Source organism: Ochotona princeps, chromosome 2, assembly GCF_030435755.1.
Source record: "Ochotona princeps isolate mOchPri1 chromosome 2, mOchPri1.hap1, whole genome shotgun sequence".
NCBI lineage: Eukaryota > Metazoa > Chordata > Mammalia > Lagomorpha > Ochotonidae > Ochotona > Ochotona princeps.
In genome coordinates, this window is record NC_080833.1 from 6,603,723 (window position 1) to 6,625,806 (window position 22,084).

A 22,084-nucleotide genomic window follows, 5' to 3' on the forward strand; every position below is an offset into this window, starting at 1 on the left:
CTTTGTATACACCGCAGCAGGACAAAGTCCATTACAGGCCTGTGTGGCAAAGTGGGTAAGGCTGTCAGATTCAAAACAGAGCTAGCACAAGAGACAAACTCGAAGATGCTCACTGGCCACACAGTGAGAACCCTGCATTTCAAACAGTGAGCATCCAAGACCAGACTGTGAGCCTCACACGGCAGCAGAACGGGAACACTCAGACTGTTCCCGGGCACTGCACACGTCTGCACTCAGGAACACTGTGACTGAAAGCACTTTGAAAGTTGACATAACTTTTGACGCAAGTATTCCTCATCTCTTCCTCCTCCTAATGAGAAGAGGTTGGGCCTAGGTGAAACAGACGACTCAACACAGTAGTTAAGGAAGTGGACTCTAGAGTCAGACTGTGTCAAATCTGGGTAATAATAATTGACATTGGGCAAATTATTATCACTAATATTTAAAAGATTTATTTATTTGAAAGGCAGAATTACAGAGAGAGAAACAGAGACAGTGAAATATTTTCCAACAGTTGATTCACTTGCCAAATGGCCACAATGGCTGTCCCAAGTCAGGAGCCAGGAGCTTTTTCTGGGTCTCGCAAGCATTTGGGCCATTTTCTGTGGCTTGCTCAGGCACATTAGCAGTCAGCTAAACCAGAAGTGGAATAGCACCTGATGTGGTGACACAGATGGCTGATCCGCCACCTGCAGCACTGGCCTCCCATGAGCCAAAGTTCAATTCCCAGTTGCTCCAATTCCAATCCAGCTCCTTGTTTATGGCTTGGGAAGGCATAAGAACTGACAATGGAGGCAGTGGAGGATAGCTCAAGTGCTTGGGCCCCTGAATCCATGTGGGAAACCCATGCGAAGTCTCTGGCTCCCAGCTTCAGACCAGCCAGGCTCTGGATGTTGTGACCATCCAGTGAATAGAGGCTCTCTCTTTAATTCTACCTTTCAAATAAAAATAAAAGACAAAAAAAAAAAATTTTTTAAGTGCAGTAGTGGAGACATAAACCAGCAGCCACATTGGATGCTGGTGCAGCAGGTGGAGGCTTTACTCACTATGCCACAGCACCAACCCCTAGGCAAATTATTTAATTCTTCAATGTCCTGTATTCACATCTATAAAATGGTTTTGAGAGGGGAGGGTACTGTGTTACAGTGGATTAAGCCTCTGCCTGCAGGGTTAGCATCCTATGTGGGTGCTGATGCAATTCCCAGCTTCCTATCCAGCTCTCTGCTAATACGCTTGGGGAAGCAGCAAAGGATGTTCCAAATACAGGCTCTTGGCTTTGTTCTGGTCCAGCCCTGGCTGCTGCAGCCATTTGGAGAATGAACCAGTGGGTGCTGTTCAACTTCCAGCTGCTCCACTTCTGATCCAGCTCTCTGCTAATGCACCTGGGAAAGCGGCAGAGGATGGCCCAGGGCTTGGGTCCTGCACCCACGCGGAAGACCCAGAGGACGTGCTAACTCCTAGCATCAGCTTGGCCCAGCCCTGGCCGACATGGCCATTTGGCAGTTAACAAGTGGACAGTAGATCTCTCTGTGTCTCTTCCTTTTCTCTCTGTAACTCTGAATTTCAAATAAATAAATACATACATATATCTAAAACAAAACAAAACAAACCTATGCATGAATTCATAGCATTTTTGCATGAATATCAGCTTAACTTTAGAGAGAGAACAGAAACTGCTCCCACCTACTGGTTCATTGCAAACGTCCTCTGTTGAGGCTGAAACTGCCAACCAGAAACACAGCTCCAGCCCTCCCACGTGAGTGGCGCAAACCCAATCACTTAGCCATTGCTGCTGCCTCCCAGGGTCCGCACAGGCAGGAGCTGCAGCTGGAGTGGGAACCGAACTCAGTCCCTCTGCTCTGGGACACGGTAGACTAACCAGCACCCTGTAACTGCAAGGTCAAACTCCCACCTCCAACTCATCTCTTAATTGTTTTTCCCACAAACGTCTTCAAGTTCCCTTTTTTCTGGATCATGTCAATCCTCTATTAGCCAAGCTGCCAGAACAATGACTATGTGGAAAACTTTCTGCAAGCTGGTTAAAATCAATAAACACACCAATTCTTGCTGCTTGATTCTAGAAAAGCACACTTTACTTTTTGACAAAACAGACCCAAGAGTCAGCTGTGGAGAATTTTGCTTGGGAGTTTTAAACTTGACCTATTCTCTCAGATGAGATGTCTGTTTGCTGAAGTTTTGCTTATTTTTCCAAGTACTGGATGCAAACTAGATCACTGGGAAATTTCCTCAAATTAGAGGACAAAGCTCCCAAGCAGGGCGGCCAGCTGCCAGGCTGGAAGGACATTCTGAGCCCAAGCTGGATGGAAACATCTGGCTGGAAATCTGCCTCTGACCTCCTCCCCAGGCCCTCCCTCCAGTGTAAGGTGTCAGCAGGGTGGCCACCACAGCTGCCCGGAAGTGCTAGGCACAGAGACCTTGCTCTTCCTCCTGAAGTCTCAGGCCAGCAGTCAGGGAATCCCCAGAGAGACAGCCAGCTCCTTCCTGACCCAAGGGCTTCCAGCCCTTCCGCCTCAGTGAACATCTGTGAGCAGTGGTCGCCAGCACACGGCTCCTCCAGGGAAAGACCCTGACGGAACAGATAGTGACAGATCCCTCCTGTTCTGGCAGTGGGTGTGAGCGTGCACACGTGTGCATGCGCACACACACACACACACACACACACGGCTGTGCTCAGACTATTACAGGCCTGCATGAAAGAACACAACAGCTCAGCTAGGACAGTGCTGCCCACTTCTCTACCTCAGCCATCGTGTGACCCAGGACGTGCAGCTGTCATGAGTCAGCTATGAATAAATGAAGGCTAACCCCACGTTGGGACCCAAACTAGAAACTGCTTCATGGAAAATAAGAAACCTGATAAACTTATTTATTAATCAGTGAGGCAACTATGGTTATTCTATTTAGGTTCACCAGCTAACTGCGCTGTTTCAGGTGAATGGCTAGTGGCATTTACATGAAAAGGCCAGGCTTCGTCAGCAGAGAAAATTCCCCGCTTGCTTGAAAACATCTAAAACCCCGCTACTCATGTTGTGGGCCCTGAACCTGCAATGCCACAGCAGCTGAGAACTGGTTAGAAATGCACAGTCATTGGGACTGGCCAAGTAGCATACTAGGTTAAACTGCTGTCTTTGATGCCGACATCTCATGTGAGTGCCGGTTCAAGTCCTGGCTGCTCCACTTCTGACCCTGCTCCTGTTTTAAGCACCTGGAAAGCAGAGGGAGATGGCCCAAGTGCTTGGTCCCTGGCCGCCCGCATGGGAGACCTAGATGGAATTCTTGACTCCTAGCTTCAGCTTACCTGGCCAGTTGTGGCCATTAGTGAAGTGAACCAAACAATGGAAGATCATTTTTTTTTTTTTTTTGGTTTTTTTGCTTTTCAAATAAATAAATTTTTTTGAAAATGCAGAGTACCAGGCCTGCATCAGAATGTGCATTTTAGCTGTCACTATTGTGATGCGGCTGTTTAAGCCACTGCCTGCCACCCCAGCATCCCACGCTGGAGTGCCAGTTCTACTCCAGCTTTCTGCTAATGTGCCTGGGAAAGCAATGGATGATGACCCCACGTGCTTGGGCCACTGCCATCCACATGGGAGACCAGGGCAGAGTTCCTGGTCCCGGCTTTGACCTGGCCCAGCCCCGACTCCTGTGCTCACTAACAGATGGAGGATCCAACATCTTAACCAGATCTCCAGCAACTGGCAGGCCAAACGAGTCTGAGAAGTTTGGAAGGCACTGCTCTTAGGATCCCAGGTCAGTGTGAGTGCTCACCAGGGAGTGCACCAGCTCTGTTCTGTACGTGTGAAAACTGAAAATGGCACCTGCAACAGAAGGTTCTATTATCAATGTTTCAAAAACATACCTTGTTCTCATCCTTTCCTCCATTAAAAAAAAAAAAAATCACAATTCAGAGGAATCCAGCATCATCACATTCTCGTGTATCCAGATTTCCGGAGCGATGCTCAGGCTAGTTTCCGTTGGGTTTAAATTGAACATGGTAAAGGCTGACATTTTTTTGATGAGAGACAAGAGCAGCATTCTGCTTCCCAAGCCCTGGTAACCCTGGACTTGCCTTTTGGAGGTTGATGGTGCTAACATGTAGTTTCTTCATGGGTCCTGTTTCTACTGGTCCACTAGTCAACGCATCCCCTTGGCCACTCCTCAGCATTCGATGTTGATAAATCAAGGGGTCTTCTTCTTCATCGGCAAGGGTGTATCCCTGTGTGCAGAAAACACCTGTAACCACCAGCTGCTTCCACTTTGGGAACTATTCCATAAACATGGGGAAAGCCAGACCTTCTGGAATAGTTAAAACTTCAACAAGTACTAAAAAGCTGCAAGCCTAAGCCTCAGGTGGGTAAATTCCCACTACAGATCAGTCCCTGGTGTTCACTCCAGGAAGGGGACAAGCACTGCCTGAGGAGGGGAAACATGCAACTGGGCAACGGCGAAGGTGACTGAACTGTGATCCTCGCTAAAAATGATGAAGCTTTGTTTCAGAGCAAAGGAGGCAAACAGTCCACCACTTGTTTCCGTGTATTTTGCAATCTAAAATGATTGGGAAACAAAAATCAAATGCTAATGAAGATTTCACAGCACACGAAGGCTGCAGGAGAATGCCAGCTTCGGGTCCACGGATGAGTGGTATGGCACACAGCCAGGTACACTTGTTCAGTCTTCTGTGTAGCTGCCTTCGGGTAGCAACAGAGACCACAAGCCTACAACGCCCAAATACAAAACAAAACTCTCCTGCCCGTCCCCACTCCAAGCCAAGAGCTATGTACACTCCACGGATGTGACAAGAACGCCGGTGGGAGACAGCGTGGCACTTGCAGGAAGGGCATCTCACCTTGAGGATTCTGCAGATGAGCACATCGTAGCGCTGGTGGTTGATTCGGTGTCGCACCAGAACTTTGTTCACCATTGGAATGAAAATCTGGTACTGGAACAGAAGGGGAAGAGATCAGAAACCACTGTTCTAGAGTGGAGAGTGGAGACGAGGGTATCACCACAGCGACGTTACAGGCGCTTCTTCTGGGTTTTTGGTTTGTGGTGGCATTCTGAAGAATTCTATTTTATCCCCCTCTGCTACAATCCTCGTTCAAGTCCCCATTAGGTTCTGCGTGTTGGCTGCCTTGTAAAAGTCTCTCTTTCCACTCTTGCCCTCATAGCTTATATCTTGTCACAGCACAGAGAGTCATCACTTTAAAAGATAAAGTCTGATCATTTTTCCTGAGCTCCATACATCTGAAGTCTTCCAGTCCTGCTCAGAGTAAAAGCCAAAGTACTCACAATGGCCCCAAACGGGCCACTGTACATTTTAGCATGAGAATCATCTAGAGGCTTGGGAAGTGGGCCAAGCTCCAGCTGCTGACTCAGCAGGCTTGAGGTGAGGCCTGCGATCTTGCTTTGTGAGAATCAGAGTTTTCCCTTCTGCTTTAAAAGGGTTTTTTGGTTTGTTTGCTTTTTGCTTGAAAGTCAAAGTTACAGAGGGAGACAAAAAGGCATACACCAAGAGATCTTTCATGTACTGGTTCATATCCCACATGGCCACAATGGCAGGGGCTGGACCAAGCCAAAGTAAGGAGCCAGGAACTCCAGGTCTCCCTTAGGCTGTCAGAAGCCCAAGCACTTGGGCTATCTTCCACTGCCTTCCCAGGCACATTAAGGGAGTTGAAGCAGAAGTGGCGCAGTTGGGACTCAAACTGGCGCTCATTTGGGAAACTGTCATTGTGGGATCACATTCTGAGATCCACTGACCTCCCAGAGCTAGCTTCCCCCTAACTCATTTGAAGACCTTAGCTCTAAGAATTTTTCCCTTTGCTCATCTGAGGCCTCTGCTCTGCCCTCCTGCTGGGCCTGAAATTCCTCCCACGCGCTGCCACCTATGGCTTTGCATTCGCTCTGCCTTCTGTCTGCATCCACTCTCTGGGACAGCAGCATGTAGATTTTTGTTTAAACATCAGTTAATCAAAAAGTCTTTCTGGTTCATTCTAAAAACAACATTGTTCCCCACATCCACTCATCATTCCTTCTTTTCTCTTGGAAGGTTTATATATTCATCTCTTTAAAAAGCAAAGTGATGTAAGAGAGGTCAAGAAAAAGCATGGAGGTAAATAACCCAGAAGAGGCTTTGGAATGTGACCCACTGGAATACACTTGGCTCGGGTTGGGGCAGACCAGGCTGAGTCGGTTCACGTCATCCACTGGCAAGCCCAAGTGCTGAAACTGTGTGGGGGCCTGGCCGGGTTTGGTTGCGATAAAAAAAAAAAAAAACAGTACAAAACACAAAATGCCAAGGTGAAATGGCCTGTGCTAGTAGGGAATGCAACACCCGACCAGCACTCCTCCCACTGGTTTAGGTGAGGGACGAGAGTGTGATGGGCAGAGCCGGGGAGAGATGCGATACTCATTGGTTCCAATAGAGGTCGGGGCTCAGAAGAGAACCAACCCAGGGGTTAAAACCATCAGCTGATCGGAGTGATGGACGGTGGCAGGCACTGTGCTTACTAGTAGTACATGTAGGAGCCTGGACTGGGAATGCCTCAAAGTTTTTTTAGGGGGATTCCCCTGAACAAAATGGAGGAACCAAAGCATTAATCAAAAAAAGATGGAAAATGGAGTAGATGAATCAACCACCTCAGCTTTATGCTTGCAGCAGAAAACTGGACAAGGGGAAACCCTAAGATGGACTATGTCAATCAGTGGACTCTGCACCAGCCTCATCATACCTGGACTGTTGCTGATGATATGTTGGAGCTTCTAATTGATCGAGGTGACGCTCTGCTGGCTCTGCCTACAAACCTGAGAGGGCCTCCCTAAGAGGCCGTTGAACTTGAACTGGACAAGTGGGATGCTGGACTCTGCATGGTGTAAACTTTTAATTAGGGAATCTCAACGGAACTTGAGCTGTGGTTATGCATCAAGGTGAAGGAATTCATGATGGGGGAAGGGTTTGGGGTGAAGGGGGGGGAATCCCAGTACCTATGAAATTGTGTCATGTAATGCAATGTAATTAATGAATAAATGAATATTAAAGAAAAAAAAAAAAGAAAAAAAAAAAGAAATACAGAGCTGGCTCCCACCTGTTGGCTCTCTCTCCAAATGCCCCTGCAACAGTCTAGGCTGGGCCAAGTCAAAGCCAGGAGGCCAGAACTCTATCTGGGTCTTCCAAATGGGGGGCAGAAATCCCAAGTATATGGGCCATCATTTGCTGCCTTTCCAGGCCAATTAGCTAGAAGATGAATTGGAAGTGGGGGAGCCAGGACTCAAATCGGGACTCAAGCGTGCACTGCGATATGGAGTACAGGCACCCCGAGCTCCAGCTTACCCGCTGCGCCATGCTATGCACCCCCAACACCCATCATTCTTGCGAGACAAAGTGTCTCTGTGCTTTGCTTCACTGGAGCGTAAGGACTTTATTCAGCTGATTGTGGTATCCCCAGGACAGCACTTACCCAGAGATCCATAACTATTTGCTGAACAAATGAAGGGGTTGGGGAGGCAAGTAATTGTTCTAATGGTAGTTGAGGCCTACTGACCAACACATGGAGAAGCTCACACAGTCGTCTTCCCACACAAAGCAGAAAAGCATCTGTTGTTCGGGACTCATGTATTACCTTCTTCCCCAGCTGAAAGACAAGCGAGGACAGCGTGTCCATGGCCGTGGAACGCAGATCTGGGCTCTGGTCCAGCGTGCGGACAATCGGGTGAATAATCCGGGAGGCATAGTCAGTGAAATCCAGGGACTCCGTCAGGCGGTCCACTGTTTCTAAGGCTGCCCTACAACGATTGGTGATATACAGGCAAGGCAAACATACCACCTCTAAGGGACAGACCCTGAAGGAATGATTTCAGAGGTATTTTGCGGGATATGGGTCCAAAATATTTTCCAGTAGAAGAGAGACAGTTAAGATTTCCATAAACCTGGCATAATTCTAGACTAAAACAACAGGAGTGGGAATAAAAAAAAAAAAAATAGCAAGACAGCTTAAGAACTTAAGGACATTTTTAAAGCAAAATTATTTTTAATTTCAAAGGCAAGTGCTTACTTCCGAGATGCTAGTGGAACTTCTGGAGCATCAAAGAGCTTCACAATAGGCGGTAACAACAAATGCAGATAATCATCTAGGTTGGCTCCGAACAACTGGATTGCAGCCAACAGCTGCAAAAGAGTAGAAGCATGGTCAGGATCACGTGCCACCGGCTATCAGGACTCCAAGGACACAGAGGCGGCAGCGGATGGGTAAGTCAAATCCCGTAGGGATTCTGGAAACTCCCTATCAAGTGACTCTCAACGACATTCCTTTGGAAGCCCCCTTTCCTCTTTTCCTTTGTTTATATACATTGTCTTTTCTGTTCTTGTCTCCACAGATACAGGAGCAGTTATTGGCTAATAGAGAAAATTTGCCTGGGATTAACCATCTGCCAAGAACAGTCCACTAACTGAGACCAGGAGAGCATCACAAGCACTGCCAACTGTAGATCAGAAGCACAAGTTCTTAGTACCCTTGGGATTCGGTTTCACACTGCAGGCATTAACAGGTCACAACAGAGTGCCACATCTTCGCAGTGGGGTGGGTGGGTGGGTGGGGGAAGCTGGCAATCTCTGGAAACTGCCCCAGGGTACTCACCTTGATGGAGACGATGCGGCCTTGGCTGTTGTCATGCATGAAGACACGCAACATGTGTGGGATCAGCTGGGGCAGGTAGAGCTTAAATTCGCCCCCGAGAGCGACCACGATCTGCTCAATGAGCAGGATGATGGTGCTCTGGATCGGAGTGTTCATGACCCAGAACTCCTGCAGAGAAGGGCCGACAGACACACATCTGCTGACGGGGAGCAAAGCAACGGGGAAGGCCAAAAGAAAGAAACACAGTGGGCGCCCTCTGCCCTCGAACTCCACCCGCGCCCCCCCACTGCTCTCTAGGCATCCTCTGTCCTGGCCACACTGAACCCATCAGCCCAAGCTTCCCCAGACACACCGGGCGCCCTCATTTTCCCGGGTCTGCTCATGTTATCTTTTTGCAGAGTCCCATTAGTTGTTCGGTTAAATTCCATCATTTCTTCTCACTTCCACGCAGGTGTCTTTACATCTGGAATACTTTGTCAACCTTCTAAGTTATATGCTGTTTCAAAGCTGTTTGAAGAAACCTCACCAACCCATTTGTCTTTGCACAATCTACCACAGCACCTGGAATATTCTAGCCATTCAAGTAAGAGTTTTCAAAGAGTTACAGGTCAGAAAGTAAACCATAGTAGAAGATCCAGGGAAAACTTGGCCTCTCTGTGCATGAAGAGAAGCGTTCTCTCTGGTCTGCTGAATGAAAAGCGTGGGTAAGAGACCCCAGGGATCTGATGGTGCCCCAAACCTATCTCAGATCCACTCATTTTTATCTACTCTGCCTTCCTGAGAGAAATTTCAGCTACCTCCCAACTGTCTGCCCATCAAGACTTGCCTGCCCCACATGGCACGGGACCACCATTCACAAAGACTCCCCTCTACCCAGGCTCGGGGGAGCTCCTTAAAATGCCCAGGGCCAGTACCCGAAGCAGGGGCCCCTGCCACACTGGCTCTGTGTGGGATGAGGCAGGAGCTGTGGTTTGCGGGTTTGGGGCTCCCTGTGCTTTGGGCACATATGTCTTTTGGCGAGTAAGTCAGATTCCCTCCTTTTCCTACTGCAAGTGTGCTGCTTCCCCTCACCCCTTCCCCGGAGGCCAACCACCTGAGTCCAGCAGGCTGTTCAGCTCTGCCCGGAACAGACATCCCCGTGGAAGGAGTAGCAACAGTACAGTCTTCAGTGATTCACACAGGCCAGAGTTCTCTGCTCTAGGCCCAGGTGTCACAACACTTTATCGGGGAGACAGACATTTTAACTTGGGTCAGCTGTGACCTGCAAAGGTCTGGAACAGGAGCACTGAGTCCATCTTCCAAGTCCCTGAGGACACAGTTGTCTACAAAGCAATCTTCCCAACACTGTTAGTTAAGTGATTTTGGGGAGCAGGAAAAACAACGCCATGAACAGGGCAGCTCCTGGCACCTGCCGGCTGCGGGTGGTAAAACCCGGGGGTCTGTGCCTTTTCCCCAGTGCTACTGCAATCTCAAGGGGACAGTTATGCTTGCAGAGTGAACACACCTTGTTCCTCAGCCCCATCTAACAGCTCCTGACAGCACAAGCCCCAGGCTCCTCTGAGGCCATGCTGTTAGGCGGACTAAGGAAGAGGACTTTGTATGCAAACAGAAAAGCACTGTTGTGACATCTAAGTTGGTTCTGTATGAGGCAAATCGCTAGCAAGTCTATTTCTGTCAGAACAATTACTTCAGACTTCACAGGTTGTGCTCGGCACTAGCAGCCAAGAGCAACATCTCTTCTACTTCCTCAAAATCCGGTGTGCTGCCACAGGTCACCTTCTATCCCTGTGCTGTAACAGCTCTAGAATGACCTGCGGGAGCATGTCTGCATTACCCAAACCTGTTTCGGGGCTTCCTTCGGTCCCCCCAAGGAGCAGCAGGCAGGGGCACCTGCATGTACTCACCCTCATGAGGGTGACGATTTCGTCCATGTACGGTCTGATGTGACTCTTCACAAAGGACACCAACATCCCCAGCTGCTGGAATAGAAACTGAGAGCAGAGGGCAGCAAGTTGTGCCATCAGGGCAGCAAACATCCTGGGGTAACCCTAAGTCCACACACAGCAGTAAAGACAGCCATGGAACTGGTTCCCACATTACCCACCTACTGAGAGCAGGTGCCAAAGACAGACTGTCAACCAGCCAGTTCCCACACAGCAGGCGTGCAGGGACAGACCAGTCGCCCTGAGCCACTCTCCCTACTACCAGCTCTGTAACCGTCACCAACCTTCCTTGGCCTAGGTTCTTCAGTGGGAAAGACAAAACAAGAGCAGGACGTGTGTCCTGAGCTTGTCACAAGGGTTAAATGCAACACCAAGTGTAAATCGCTAGAGCAGGACAGGAATATTGTTCAGTGAAGGCTCATTGCCATTGGAAGGTTGTCGGTCACTAAAGATCTTTAAATGGACGTGAACGCTTTAATCGACTATAGGCACACCTTTTGTTTATTTGTTGCTGTCTCATTACTATTCACTGTTTTTAAAAAAAAAGGAACGTCAGAGGTGCACAGAGAAAAGGAGAAGCAGAGATCGTCCATCTGCCGGTTCACTCCCCAGATGGGCACAATGGCCAGAGGCTCAGCAAGGCCAAAGCCAGATGTTCCACGGGGGTAGCCACATGGGTGGCAGGGGCCCAAACACTTGGATGCCTTCTTCTGCTGCTTCTCCCAGGCCATCAGCAGGGAGTAGCGTCAGGTCACCAGAGGGCATGGGCTTCACTCAGTAGTACCCTCCCACCTGTCTCCCAGTCCAATCACTGAATCACTGACTTAGAGGCTTTTTTGTAAGTAACACAATGGTTTTAGACTACTGAGACTTGTGCTGTAAGACAATACAACAGCATTACTTCAAGCCACTAGATGTGTAACAACTTGTAAAAGTAGCCACAGGAAGTAATACAGGCAGAAGGCCTAGGATGAGGACAGAGCTATACCTTGTACACTATTGCCCAATTTTAACCATGGAACTATTTTAATGTTTTACTTAGCAGAAATACAAACCAAACTCAAAAACACTCAAGTAATATGCCAAATATTAAAAATAAACCAGAATAAATGAATTTAACTATAAACCAAACTGGCTGAACCCTCAGGGAAGAGATTTCAAATGACTTCAATCAAAACATGTGTTCTGTACATCTCTTATTGGATACGTCGAAAAACAACAAAAGCTGGAGGGGAAAAAGTCTTAAACCGGAGTAAATAATGCTATTGCTGATACTAACAATGGCCATTGTCTATTTATAACACACAAAGTGTACAGCTGTGCACCATACAATAATGCAATAATCATCATATACTACTATATTACAGTGGCCCCTTGGACTACATCCTCTCAGTAACGCAACCCCTCAATTTGAAAGTGTACTCCATGATGTTACTGTAACAATACATCCCGATGACATTAAGTGACAACTGTCTGTGTTGTATGCATTCTCACTGAATGTCACGGCTCCCTGGAAGTGGCCATGCCCAAGCTTGAGAAAAATGTATTTGACAAGCTTAGAATATCATGTTTTCCACTAGAAAGAAAGCAAGCCCCAACTGAGACTACTGGGCTACGTAAACAGCACAAAACAGTGAAGTCCACTGGGACAGTGTGACTGGAAAAGAGCAGTGCCTGCTCGTGTGCGTGTGTGTAAAAGTCTATGACTTTATTAATTAAAAAAAAATCCTGGGCCCGGCGGCATGGCCTAGCAGCTAAAGTCCTCGCCTTGAACGCCCTGGGATCCATATGGGCGCCGGTTCTAATCCCAGCGCTCCACTTCCCATCCAGCTCCCTGCTTGTGGCCTGGGAAAGCAGTCGAGGACGGCCCAATGCATTGGGACCCTGCACCCGCGTGGGAGACCTGGAAGAGGTTCCAGGTTCCCGGCTTTGGATCGGTGCGTATCGGCCGTTGTGGCTCACTTGGGGAGTGAATCATCGGATGGAAGATCTTCCTCTCTGTCTCTCCTCCTCTGTGTATATCTGGCTGTAATAAAAATAAATAAATCTTTAAAAAAAAAAAATCCTACGAGTTCACAGGCAGATGGGGAGTGATGCTGTCCGGAACACCTTTAAAAGGGTGGCAGTGATGTGGCCCATTATTTTGAAACACACATGAACTGAGAAATAAAGGCAAAGGATTATGCATTTGTTCTGATTTTCCTACATAATCTACATTTGAAGTTTAACAAGTCCAGAAAGAACGATGGCATTAGAAAATCAGCACTTCACCATGCCTGGACAGATAATGTAGCTGGACAGCAGCCAGCGATGGACGCAAGCACAGTGGGCTCCAGTGGGGACTCCACGGACGGGTCTGGGTTCTACGCCCGAGCCATGGAGCAGCCGCCCAATCGCGAGCAGGGCATCATCTGCTAACCACCTGCTTGCTCCGGGCGGAACCGGGGTGCACGCAATGCCACCCACTGAGAGAGCTCTGCCACAAGAAAAAGCCTCCTCAAAACAGGAAGTAAAGACACTGCGAGGAAAGAAATACAGCCAGCCAAATTCAGAATGGAATATCTGACAGAACAAGCGACCTCAATTTTTACATAAATATAAGACAAGAAAACAAACAATAAAAGAGAAAGGAAAATATATCAAGATTATTAGCTCTATCAATCAAATGCCGGGTATAAACGAGGATGCTGTTTTGCATAACCAAATGTTAAAAAAAAAAAAAAAATGACTTGCTGTTAATGTTGCAGGTATCAAGTGATATTGTAGCTGTAGGGGGTAGAAGTTTTATTGTGGTTATATGGGGTAAAAATTAGAACTGGTGCCCTCATGGGATCCTGGTGCATGCAAGGCGAGGACCTCAGCCACTAGGCTACCCCGGCGGGCCCTATGGGAACCACTTGGAGAGTAAACCAGAGGATGGCATTCCTCCGTCTCTCCCTCTCTCTCTTCAAGTAAATTTAAAAAACCTTATAAAAACAAAACAAGTTACAAGGAGAAAAAGAGCATCTAAGGAAAAAATATAACTGGCTATTTACATTTATTATTGCAACAATTTCATGATAAAATAGTTTTAAAAAATTAAAGCTGGGGGCCCAGCACCGTGCCTAGCGGCTAAGGTCCTCGCCTTGAACGCTCCGGGATCCCACATGGGCGCCGGTTCTAGTCCAAGCAGCTCCACTTCCCATCCAGCTCCCTGCTTGTGGCCTGGGAAAGCAGTCGAGGACGGCCCAAAGTTTTGGGACCCTGTACCCGTGTGGGAGACCTGGAAGAGGTTCCTGGTTCCCAGCTTCGGATCGGCGCGCACTGGCCATTGCACTCACTTGGGGAGTGAATCATCGGACGGAAGCTCTTCCTTTCTGTCTCTCCTCTCTGTATGTCTGACTTTGTAATAAAAATAAATAAATCTTTAAAAAAAAATTTAAAGCTGGGCAATGAGTAAAAGGCAAAAGATAATAAAGATAAAAGTCAAATGAAGCCAAAAAATGTTCAAAAGAAAGATAAACATGGGCCCAGCACGGTGGCCTGGCGGCTAAAGTCCTCACCTTGAATGTGCCAGGATCCCATATGGATGCTGTTTCATATCACAGCTACTCCACTTCCCATCCAGCTCCCTGCTTGTGGCCTGGAGAAGCAGACAACGACAGCCCAAAGCCTTAGGATCCTGCACCTGCATGGGAGATCTGGAAGAGGTTCTGGGCTCCTGGTTTGGGACTGGCTCAGCTCTGGCTGTTGCAGCCACTTGGGGAGTAAACCAACGGACGGAATATCTTCTCTGTCTCCCTTCTCTCTGTAAATCTGACTTTCCAATAAAAATAAATAAAATCCTAAAAAGAAGATTTAGGGTCTGGCATGGTAGCCAAGTGGCTGAAGCCCTCGCCTTGTATGCACCAGGATCCCATATGGGCTCTGGTTCTACTCCCAGCAGCCTTGCTTCCCATCCAGCTCCCTGCTTGTGGCCTGGGAAAGCAGCGGAGGATGGCCCAAGCCTTGGGGCCCTGCACCCACGTGGGAGACCTGGGGGAGTCAGCTCAGGTCTGGTCATTGTGGCCACTTGGGGAGAAGGAAAATCTTTCTCTCTGTCTCTCCTCCTCTCTGTATATCTGAGTTTGCAATAAAAAATAATCTTCTTAAAAAAGATTTAACTTTGATATGATTTGAAATTTGTATGCATCTAATTCATAACTTGAAAAATATGTAAAATGGGAATGGCTACTGTATGAGAATACACCACACTTCTCTGGTGATTGATATATGAAGCAAATAAAAAATTAACAAGGACACAGAAGAAGTGAACACACTAAGGAATGAGGTCGACGTAATGACGTAGCAGAAACCTGTGCATGATATTAACAAACCCATGCTGTTCTCAAGCACACAGGGAGCACTGATGAAAACCAACCAAGCGCCACACCACTAACGCATCTGCAGCAAACAGCAAGCAATCATGGAGGGTAATTACGACAGAAACGAATGTTGGGCCCAGCGCAGGGGCCTAGCGGCTAAAATCCTCGCCTTGAATGCACCAGGATCTCATATGGGCGCTGGTTCTAATCCCGGCAGCTCCACTTCCCATCCAGCTCCCTGCTTGTGGCCTGGGAAAGCAGTCAAGGATGGCCCAAAGCCTTGGGATTCTGCATCCACACGGGAGACCTGGAGGAAATTCCTGGCTCCTGGCTTCGGGACAACTCAGCACCGGCCGTTGCACTCACTTGGGGAGTGAGTCAATAGACGGAAGGTGTTCCTCACTGTCTCTCCTCCTCTCTGTATATCTGACTTTGCAATAAAAATAAATAAATCCTTAAAAAGAAAAAAGAAAACCAATATGTCAAAGACAGACATCTAAAAGCCCGTGAATCTGCAAATACAGTATCCTAGGAGAAGTAACTTAAGGATAAAAGAAATCCTAACATGCATCAGAGAATACTTCTGTCTGAACAGTAATGAAATACTGTGCTTCTCCAAACAATAAAGAGCATGAGTTACTGGTGCGTGCTCCAACACGGAGAAATGTCAAACTATTAAGTCCAAGAAAGACATAACCAACTGCACTTTCTATGATCACAATTTTAAAATCACAATTAAAGGAAATGTGTAGGAAAAGTAAATCTAAAAAGGCAAGAAGTAGATTTCTGGTTGCCTAGGGAAGGGGAATACTGGAAAATGCCTGCAATTGAACAGGAGGTTTCCTGCAGGTATAAAGGAAATTGTCTAAAATTTGGACTGCTAAGTGATTGCACAACTCTTCAATTATATTGAAAATCAATGAATTTTAAATTCAACAGAGTGGGTTTTATGTCATGTAAATTGCATCTGAAGAAGTTTAACATATTTTGGTATGCAGCTAAGTGACACTTTGAGTGAAATTCAGCAGCCTTAAAAATTAGACAGGGAAAGAGCAAAGATGACAATTAATGACCGCCTAATTCCAACTAACAAACTGCTTTTAAGAAGCAGAATAAAGAGGAGGAAAGCAGTGAGAGAGTAGATCAATGAAATAGAAAATAAAGTCACATAAGAGAAGAACAAAGGCAAACACTGGTTGAAAAAAAAATGTGCTATAGGGCCCAGCACAATAGCCTAGTGGCTGAAGTCCTCATCTTACATACACTGGGATCCCAGGTAGGTGTTGGTTCGGCTTGGTTCGATTTCCAGCTGTTCCACTTCCCTTCCAGCTCCCTGCCTGAGGCTTGGAGAAGTAGACTAGGATGGCCCAAAGCCTTGGAACCTTGCATTCATGTGGGAGACCCAAAAGAAGCTCTTGGCTCCTGGCTTCGGATCGGCTCAGCTTTGGCCAATGCGGCTACTTGGTAGTGAACCAGCAGACAGAAGATCTTTCTCTCTGTCTCTCCTTCTTTCTGTAAATCTGACTTTCTAATACAAATAAATCTTTTTGAAAAATATATGCTCAGGGCCCGGCGGCGTGGCCTAGTGGCTAAAGTCCTCACCTTGAACGCTCCGGGATCCCATATGGGCGCTGGTTCTAATCCCGGCAGCTCCACTTCCCATCCAGCTCCCTGCTTGTGGCCTGGGAAAGCAGTCGAGAACGGCCCAAAGCTTTGGGATCCTGCACCTGCGTGGGAGACCCAGAAGAGGCTCCAGGTTCCCGGCATCGGATCGGCGCGCATCGGCCCGTTGCGGCTCACTTGGGGAGTGAATCATCGGATGGAAGATCTTCCTCTCTGTCTCTCCTGCTCTCTGTATATCTGACTTTGTAATAAAATAAATAAATCTTTAAAAAAAAAAAAAGAAAAATATATGCTCTAAAAATTTCCAGGGCCTGGCACAATGAGTCAGTGGCTAAATCCTCGCCTTATAGGCACTGGGATCCCCTAACTGACTTTCCAATAAAAAATAAATCAATAAATCTTAAAAAAAAAGAAAAAGAAATCTCCAGCAAGAAATTAAGATTAGAGCCAGTGCTATGATGTGGCAGGATAGGCATCCCATATCAAAGTGCTAGTTCAAATCCCAGCTGCTCCACTTTGGACCCAGCTTCCTACTAATGGCTGGGAAGGCAGGTGATGAAAAGGCCCTTGCTACACAGGGGGGAGCCAAGTGGAGGCTCCTGGACTCGGCCTGGCCCAGAGCTGACTGGAACGGCCATCTGGTGAGTGCATCCCTAGACACAAACTTCTGATTCGCCCCCTCTCTCTGTTATTCTGTCTTTCAAATAAATGAATAAATGAATCTTCTTGAAAAATAAACTAAGGTGGAATTATAAACAACTTAATAAATGTTATCATTTAGATAATGCAAGAGTTTGTTTAAAAGAGAAAAGTAACCAAAACTATCTCAAGAATTTCTAAAAGGGTCAGCATTATGAGACAACTGGTGAAACTGCAGAATATGGCCACTGGCTCATACGCCTGCAGCTCCACTTCCCACCCAGGAGTGGAAGATGGGTCCAAGTGTTTGACTGCCTGCCAACAAGTGGGAGACCCAGAAGGCTTGGGCCTGGCCCAGCACTGTCCACTGCAGCCAGCTGGGGAGTAACCGATGAACTATCTCTGTCTCGCCCTCTTATTCTGTAACTTAAACTTTCAAATAAATCTTAAAAACAAACAAAAGCCCTGTGAATTTCAATGGGCTAAGCTGCTGCCTGTGACACCAGCATTCCTTCAGAATGTTGGTTCGAGTCCTGGTTGCTCCACTTGGGATCCAAGTGGCGATGTCCCTGGCGACGCAGCAGCAGCTGGGCCCTGCCAGCCCCTGGGAGATCTGCACGGAGGTCAGGCTCCTGCCTTCAGCCTCTCCCAGCCCTGGCCGTTGTGGCCATTTGCAGAGTGAAGCAGCAAAACAAACATCTCTCTCTCCTTCCCCTTTTCTAACTCTGTCTTTCAAATAAAATAAATAAATCCATTTGCTAAAAAACATCATTTCATCTTTTTCAAATAAAATGAAAATAATATAAAGATGTTTCTACTCCAGAACACAGATCAATGTAAGTTAATGCATGGACACAATGAAGAAGAAAAACCATATGATCATCACAGAAGATGATAAAATACTATTTATGATAAAAGCTGCTCGGTAGGGCCCGGCGGCGTGGCCTAGTGGCTAAAGTCCTCACTCTGAACGAGCCAGGATCCCATATGGGCGCTGGTTCTAATCCCGGCACCTCCACTTCCCATCCAGCTCCCTGCTTGTGGCCTGGGAAAGCAGTCGAGGATGGCCCAATGCATTGGGATCCTGCACCCGTGTGGGAGACCTGGAGGAAGTTCCTGGCTCCTGGCTCTGGATCGGCACAGCACCGCCCGTTGCACTCACTTGGGGAGTGAATCATAGGATGGAAGATCTTCCTCTCTGTCTCTCCTCCTCTGTGTATATCTGGCTGTAATAAAATAAATAAATCTTTAAAAAAAAATAGTGCTCATCATTTTAAAAAAAGCTGCTTGGTAAGCTAAGAGTATAAAGAAAAATTCTAACTTTAAAAAGCTATCTACCCTAAATCTACAGCAAAGCTAAAACTCGGTGGTGAAGTTTAAAAATAATATTTGCTTGAAAGGCAGAGTTTCACTCCCCAGATGGCCGCCATGGTCAAGGCTGGCCAGGCTGAAAGCAGCAGCCAGGAACTGTACCTAGGCGTCCCACTTGGGTAGCAAAGGCCCAAGCTCCTGGCCTATCTTCCTTGGCTTCTTCCAGGCCATGAGGAGGAAACTGGATCAGAAGCAGAAATCCGGGATCTAAACTGGTGCTCATATGGGTTACTGGCATTAACTTGCTGTACCACAATGCCAGCCTCATGAAATGTATCCTTTTTAATGGAGCTGACAATGTCTCTGAATTATCAAAACCACTTAAGTAACAATCTCAGAACATTTCTTCCCTACACTGAGGCCTCTCAGGCATTACTGAGTAACCATCCCCCATCGCTGGGTGCTGACGCAGTCTGACAGCAAGGAGCAACCCCCAGCCCTCCTCCCTCTGTGGACACAGGAGAAAAACAAGACAAAAAAAGGAAAAAAAAAGAACATTGGTCCTAGCACGTTCCTCTGTACCCTGCCCTTAATCAGAGGCCTGCACAGGCATGTATCCCTCAACTATGTAAACAGAAAAAATAAAATAAAATTGCTTTTAAATACACTATTTTTCAAGTTTCTTATTTGTGACCAGATAGGTAGACAGATATTTCATGCACTGGTTCCTCCCTAAATGTCTACAACATAGGGGTTACTCCAAGAGCCAAGAACTCAATCCACGACTGCTGTGTAGGCGGCAGGAACCCACCACCTCCCAGAGCCCGCACGGCGGGAGGCTGGAGTCAGACCCGGGCCCAGGCACTGCGACAGGGCACACAGGTGTTTGACCACTGGGCTAAACGCCCTCTCTTCCAGGTGAAACTATAACATCAGTTCCACTAAAAAAGACTGAAGATTCCCACTGTCATTTTATCTAATCAACTCTGAGGTGAAAGTCTTAAGAATGAAATATGGAAAACAAATGGCTTAAATATTAAAACAAATCAAAACAAAAAAATTAAGTGTCTTAAATTTTTTCAGACTACATAATTATCTACAGTGAAAATTTGAAAAAATTATACGTAAATAATTCGAATTACTAAGACTCCAATAAGGGTGATAGTTACAAAGTATAACGTGTAAAAATAAAGCTTGTTCAACATTCCAGACAGAAAGTTAGAAAATAGAATTTCTAAAAAAACACTGTCGCCTTTAAAGGTACATGAAGTAGGTAATATGATCACAGAGGAAAAAGGAATGAATTAAAATCTCCTAAGAGTGTAAACCTTCGTAGTGTATTTCAGGAAGAGCAGAAATGCTGAACTTGATGCAGCGGGTGTGCTGAAGAAAGTGTAATGTGTAGTCTGTATGCTCTGTGTTTTAGAGAAAGAAAAGAAAAAAGAACGTACATGAGACAGGAGGCAATGGGGAATTCCTTTCCACAGAAAAATGTCCACGTGGGCAGGTGCAGTGGCCTAGCAGGCTACTCCTCTTTGTGGCACCAGGATCCCATACGGGTGTCATTTCATGTCCTGGGTGCTCCACTTCCCATCCAGCTCCCTGCTTATGGTCTAGGAAAGCAGTGGAAGATGACTTCAGATCTTGGGCCCCTGCTCCCATGGGGAGACCCAGAGGAAGCTCCTGGATCTTGGCTTTGGATCAGCTCAGTTCTGTCCATTGTGGCTATTTGGGGAGTGGAAGGATTTCTCTATCTCTCCTTCTTTGTATAAATATGTCTTTTAAATAAAAAAAATCTTTAAAAAAAGAAAGAACAAACTCTTCTGGCAGGACACAGACCCAGCAGGTAAGCGCAAGAAACATGATAGGAAACAGCCCAGAACAGGCCATGGAAGGTTACCCACTGGCATACATTTGGTATGGGTCGGGGGAAGACCAGGCTGAATCAGTCCATGTCATCCATCGGCAAATCCAAGCACAAGAACAGTGTGGGTCGAGCCAGGTTTGGTCGCAACAAAAACTAGTGCACAATATGGAATGCCAAGGTGAGGTTGCCTGTACCGGATATGATCACAGCGCCCAACCAGCATGTGTGAGAACCAGGAAGGGAGGGGGCGGAACCGGCAGGGAATAAGGGGTGGTTCCCTTGCTGGACAGCTACTCCCACTGGACAGCGTGAGCTGGGATGGGGCCAGACCAGACTAAGCAGGGCTACAACACCTATGCGCCTCATGCGGAGCAGATTAGGGAAAAGCCAGGCTGGGCTGATTATTCCTACTGGTGCAAACAAAATTCAAGTGGGTGAGGGTTGTTTGGGCTTAGCCACAGCATCAGCTGGCAGAAGCTGGCACTGGGGTCTAATTCTGTCAAGTCAAACCACAGAACCACCTGGAGAGTGCATAATCCAGGAGTGGGAGAGGCCTGGGAGGGAAATAGTGGGCTCCTTCCTCTTGAGTTACCACTTCCACGGGAGGGCATGAAAACTAGGACGGGGCTGAGGTGGCTAGACAGATACCCAACAGCATCTGTGTGGGCTGCATAGTGGAACTGGTTAGATGGAACAAAGCTTTAATACCCACTGACATATACGAGAGCCGAATGGGGTGTGGGACAGACTGGGCTACTGCTACACATACTGGCAAACCAGGGTAGGGGGTGAGCCTGGTGGGGGTTATTGTGGGTCGCTCCAACTAGGCTGCAGCTTCCACTGGTTTATGCGAGGGCCAAGTATGTGCTGGGCAGAACCAGGCTGGACTTAACACCCACTGGTTCTAGTGGAAGTTGGGGCTGAAAACAGAACCAACCCAGCAATTGCAATCACCAGCTGATGGGGCGATGGACTGTGCCGGGCCCTGTACTTGCTAGTACATACAAGAATCTGGTCTGGGAACACCTCAGACAAAGTTTCTTTGGAGATCTCCCCAATTGAAATGCTGGACTCAGAACCCTAACCAAGAAAAGACAGAAGACAGAACAGGTCAATCAACCACCTCAGCTATATGTTGGCAGCTAAATACTGGCTAAACAGACTCTATGATGGACTATGTCAACCAGTGGATTCTTCAAAGACCTCATCGAGCTTGGAGTGGCAAGATTGGCAGCGATTCATAATTGGTGAACCATCAGAACCACTTGAGCAAGAACCTTGGAGCATGCCCTACATCCAGGACCTGGGGAGGGTGGGAAATTGGGTGGGCCTTCTCCCTTAATACCCCCTTTAAACATGAAGGAAACAATATGGAAATAATAGTCTTATCCACTTCCCTATAGCCCTTGAATCTTTTTTACCCTAATTAACTATGTAAAGATTGTCAAAAATATAATAAAAGAAAATGAAATAAAGAACATTAGAGGTAACCAAAGGGGGAAAAAAAGGACAATTGGTAAAAAAAAAAAATGTCCACTAACAAAATAGAAGTAATAGAACCATAAGTTATCATTCTGCAAGCAATAGTGTGATAAGTGACTCAGGCAAGGATCAACAGTAAGTGCTAAAGTCGCTGGGTGAAAGCCAGTTGGGAAACAGCACTGTCATAGTCTCCCATGTGTCACCTTACAGATCAGATTAGTGACA

The 22,084-nt window shown here is 47.0% G+C and overlaps 1 protein-coding gene across 3 annotated transcripts in view; it reads right to left on the reverse strand.

Annotated features, from left to right (window-relative positions):
- MTOR (mechanistic target of rapamycin kinase) overlaps nt 1-22,084 on the reverse strand; it is a 136,825-nt gene that overhangs the window by 83,172 nt on the left and 31,569 nt on the right. For all 3 annotated transcript variants that reach the window (XM_058675171.1, XM_058675160.1, XM_058675165.1), the window contains exons 20-25: nt 10,556-10,642; nt 8,652-8,819; nt 8,070-8,182; nt 7,638-7,800; nt 4,868-4,960; nt 4,091-4,237 (exon numbers count right to left, since the gene is read on the reverse strand). In XM_058675171.1, coding sequence (XP_058531154.1) covers nt 4,091-4,237; nt 4,868-4,960; nt 7,638-7,800; nt 8,070-8,182; nt 8,652-8,819; nt 10,556-10,642 — 771 coding nt within the window. The remainder of the gene's footprint in view (nt 1-4,090; nt 4,238-4,867; nt 4,961-7,637; nt 7,801-8,069; nt 8,183-8,651; nt 8,820-10,555; nt 10,643-22,084) is intronic.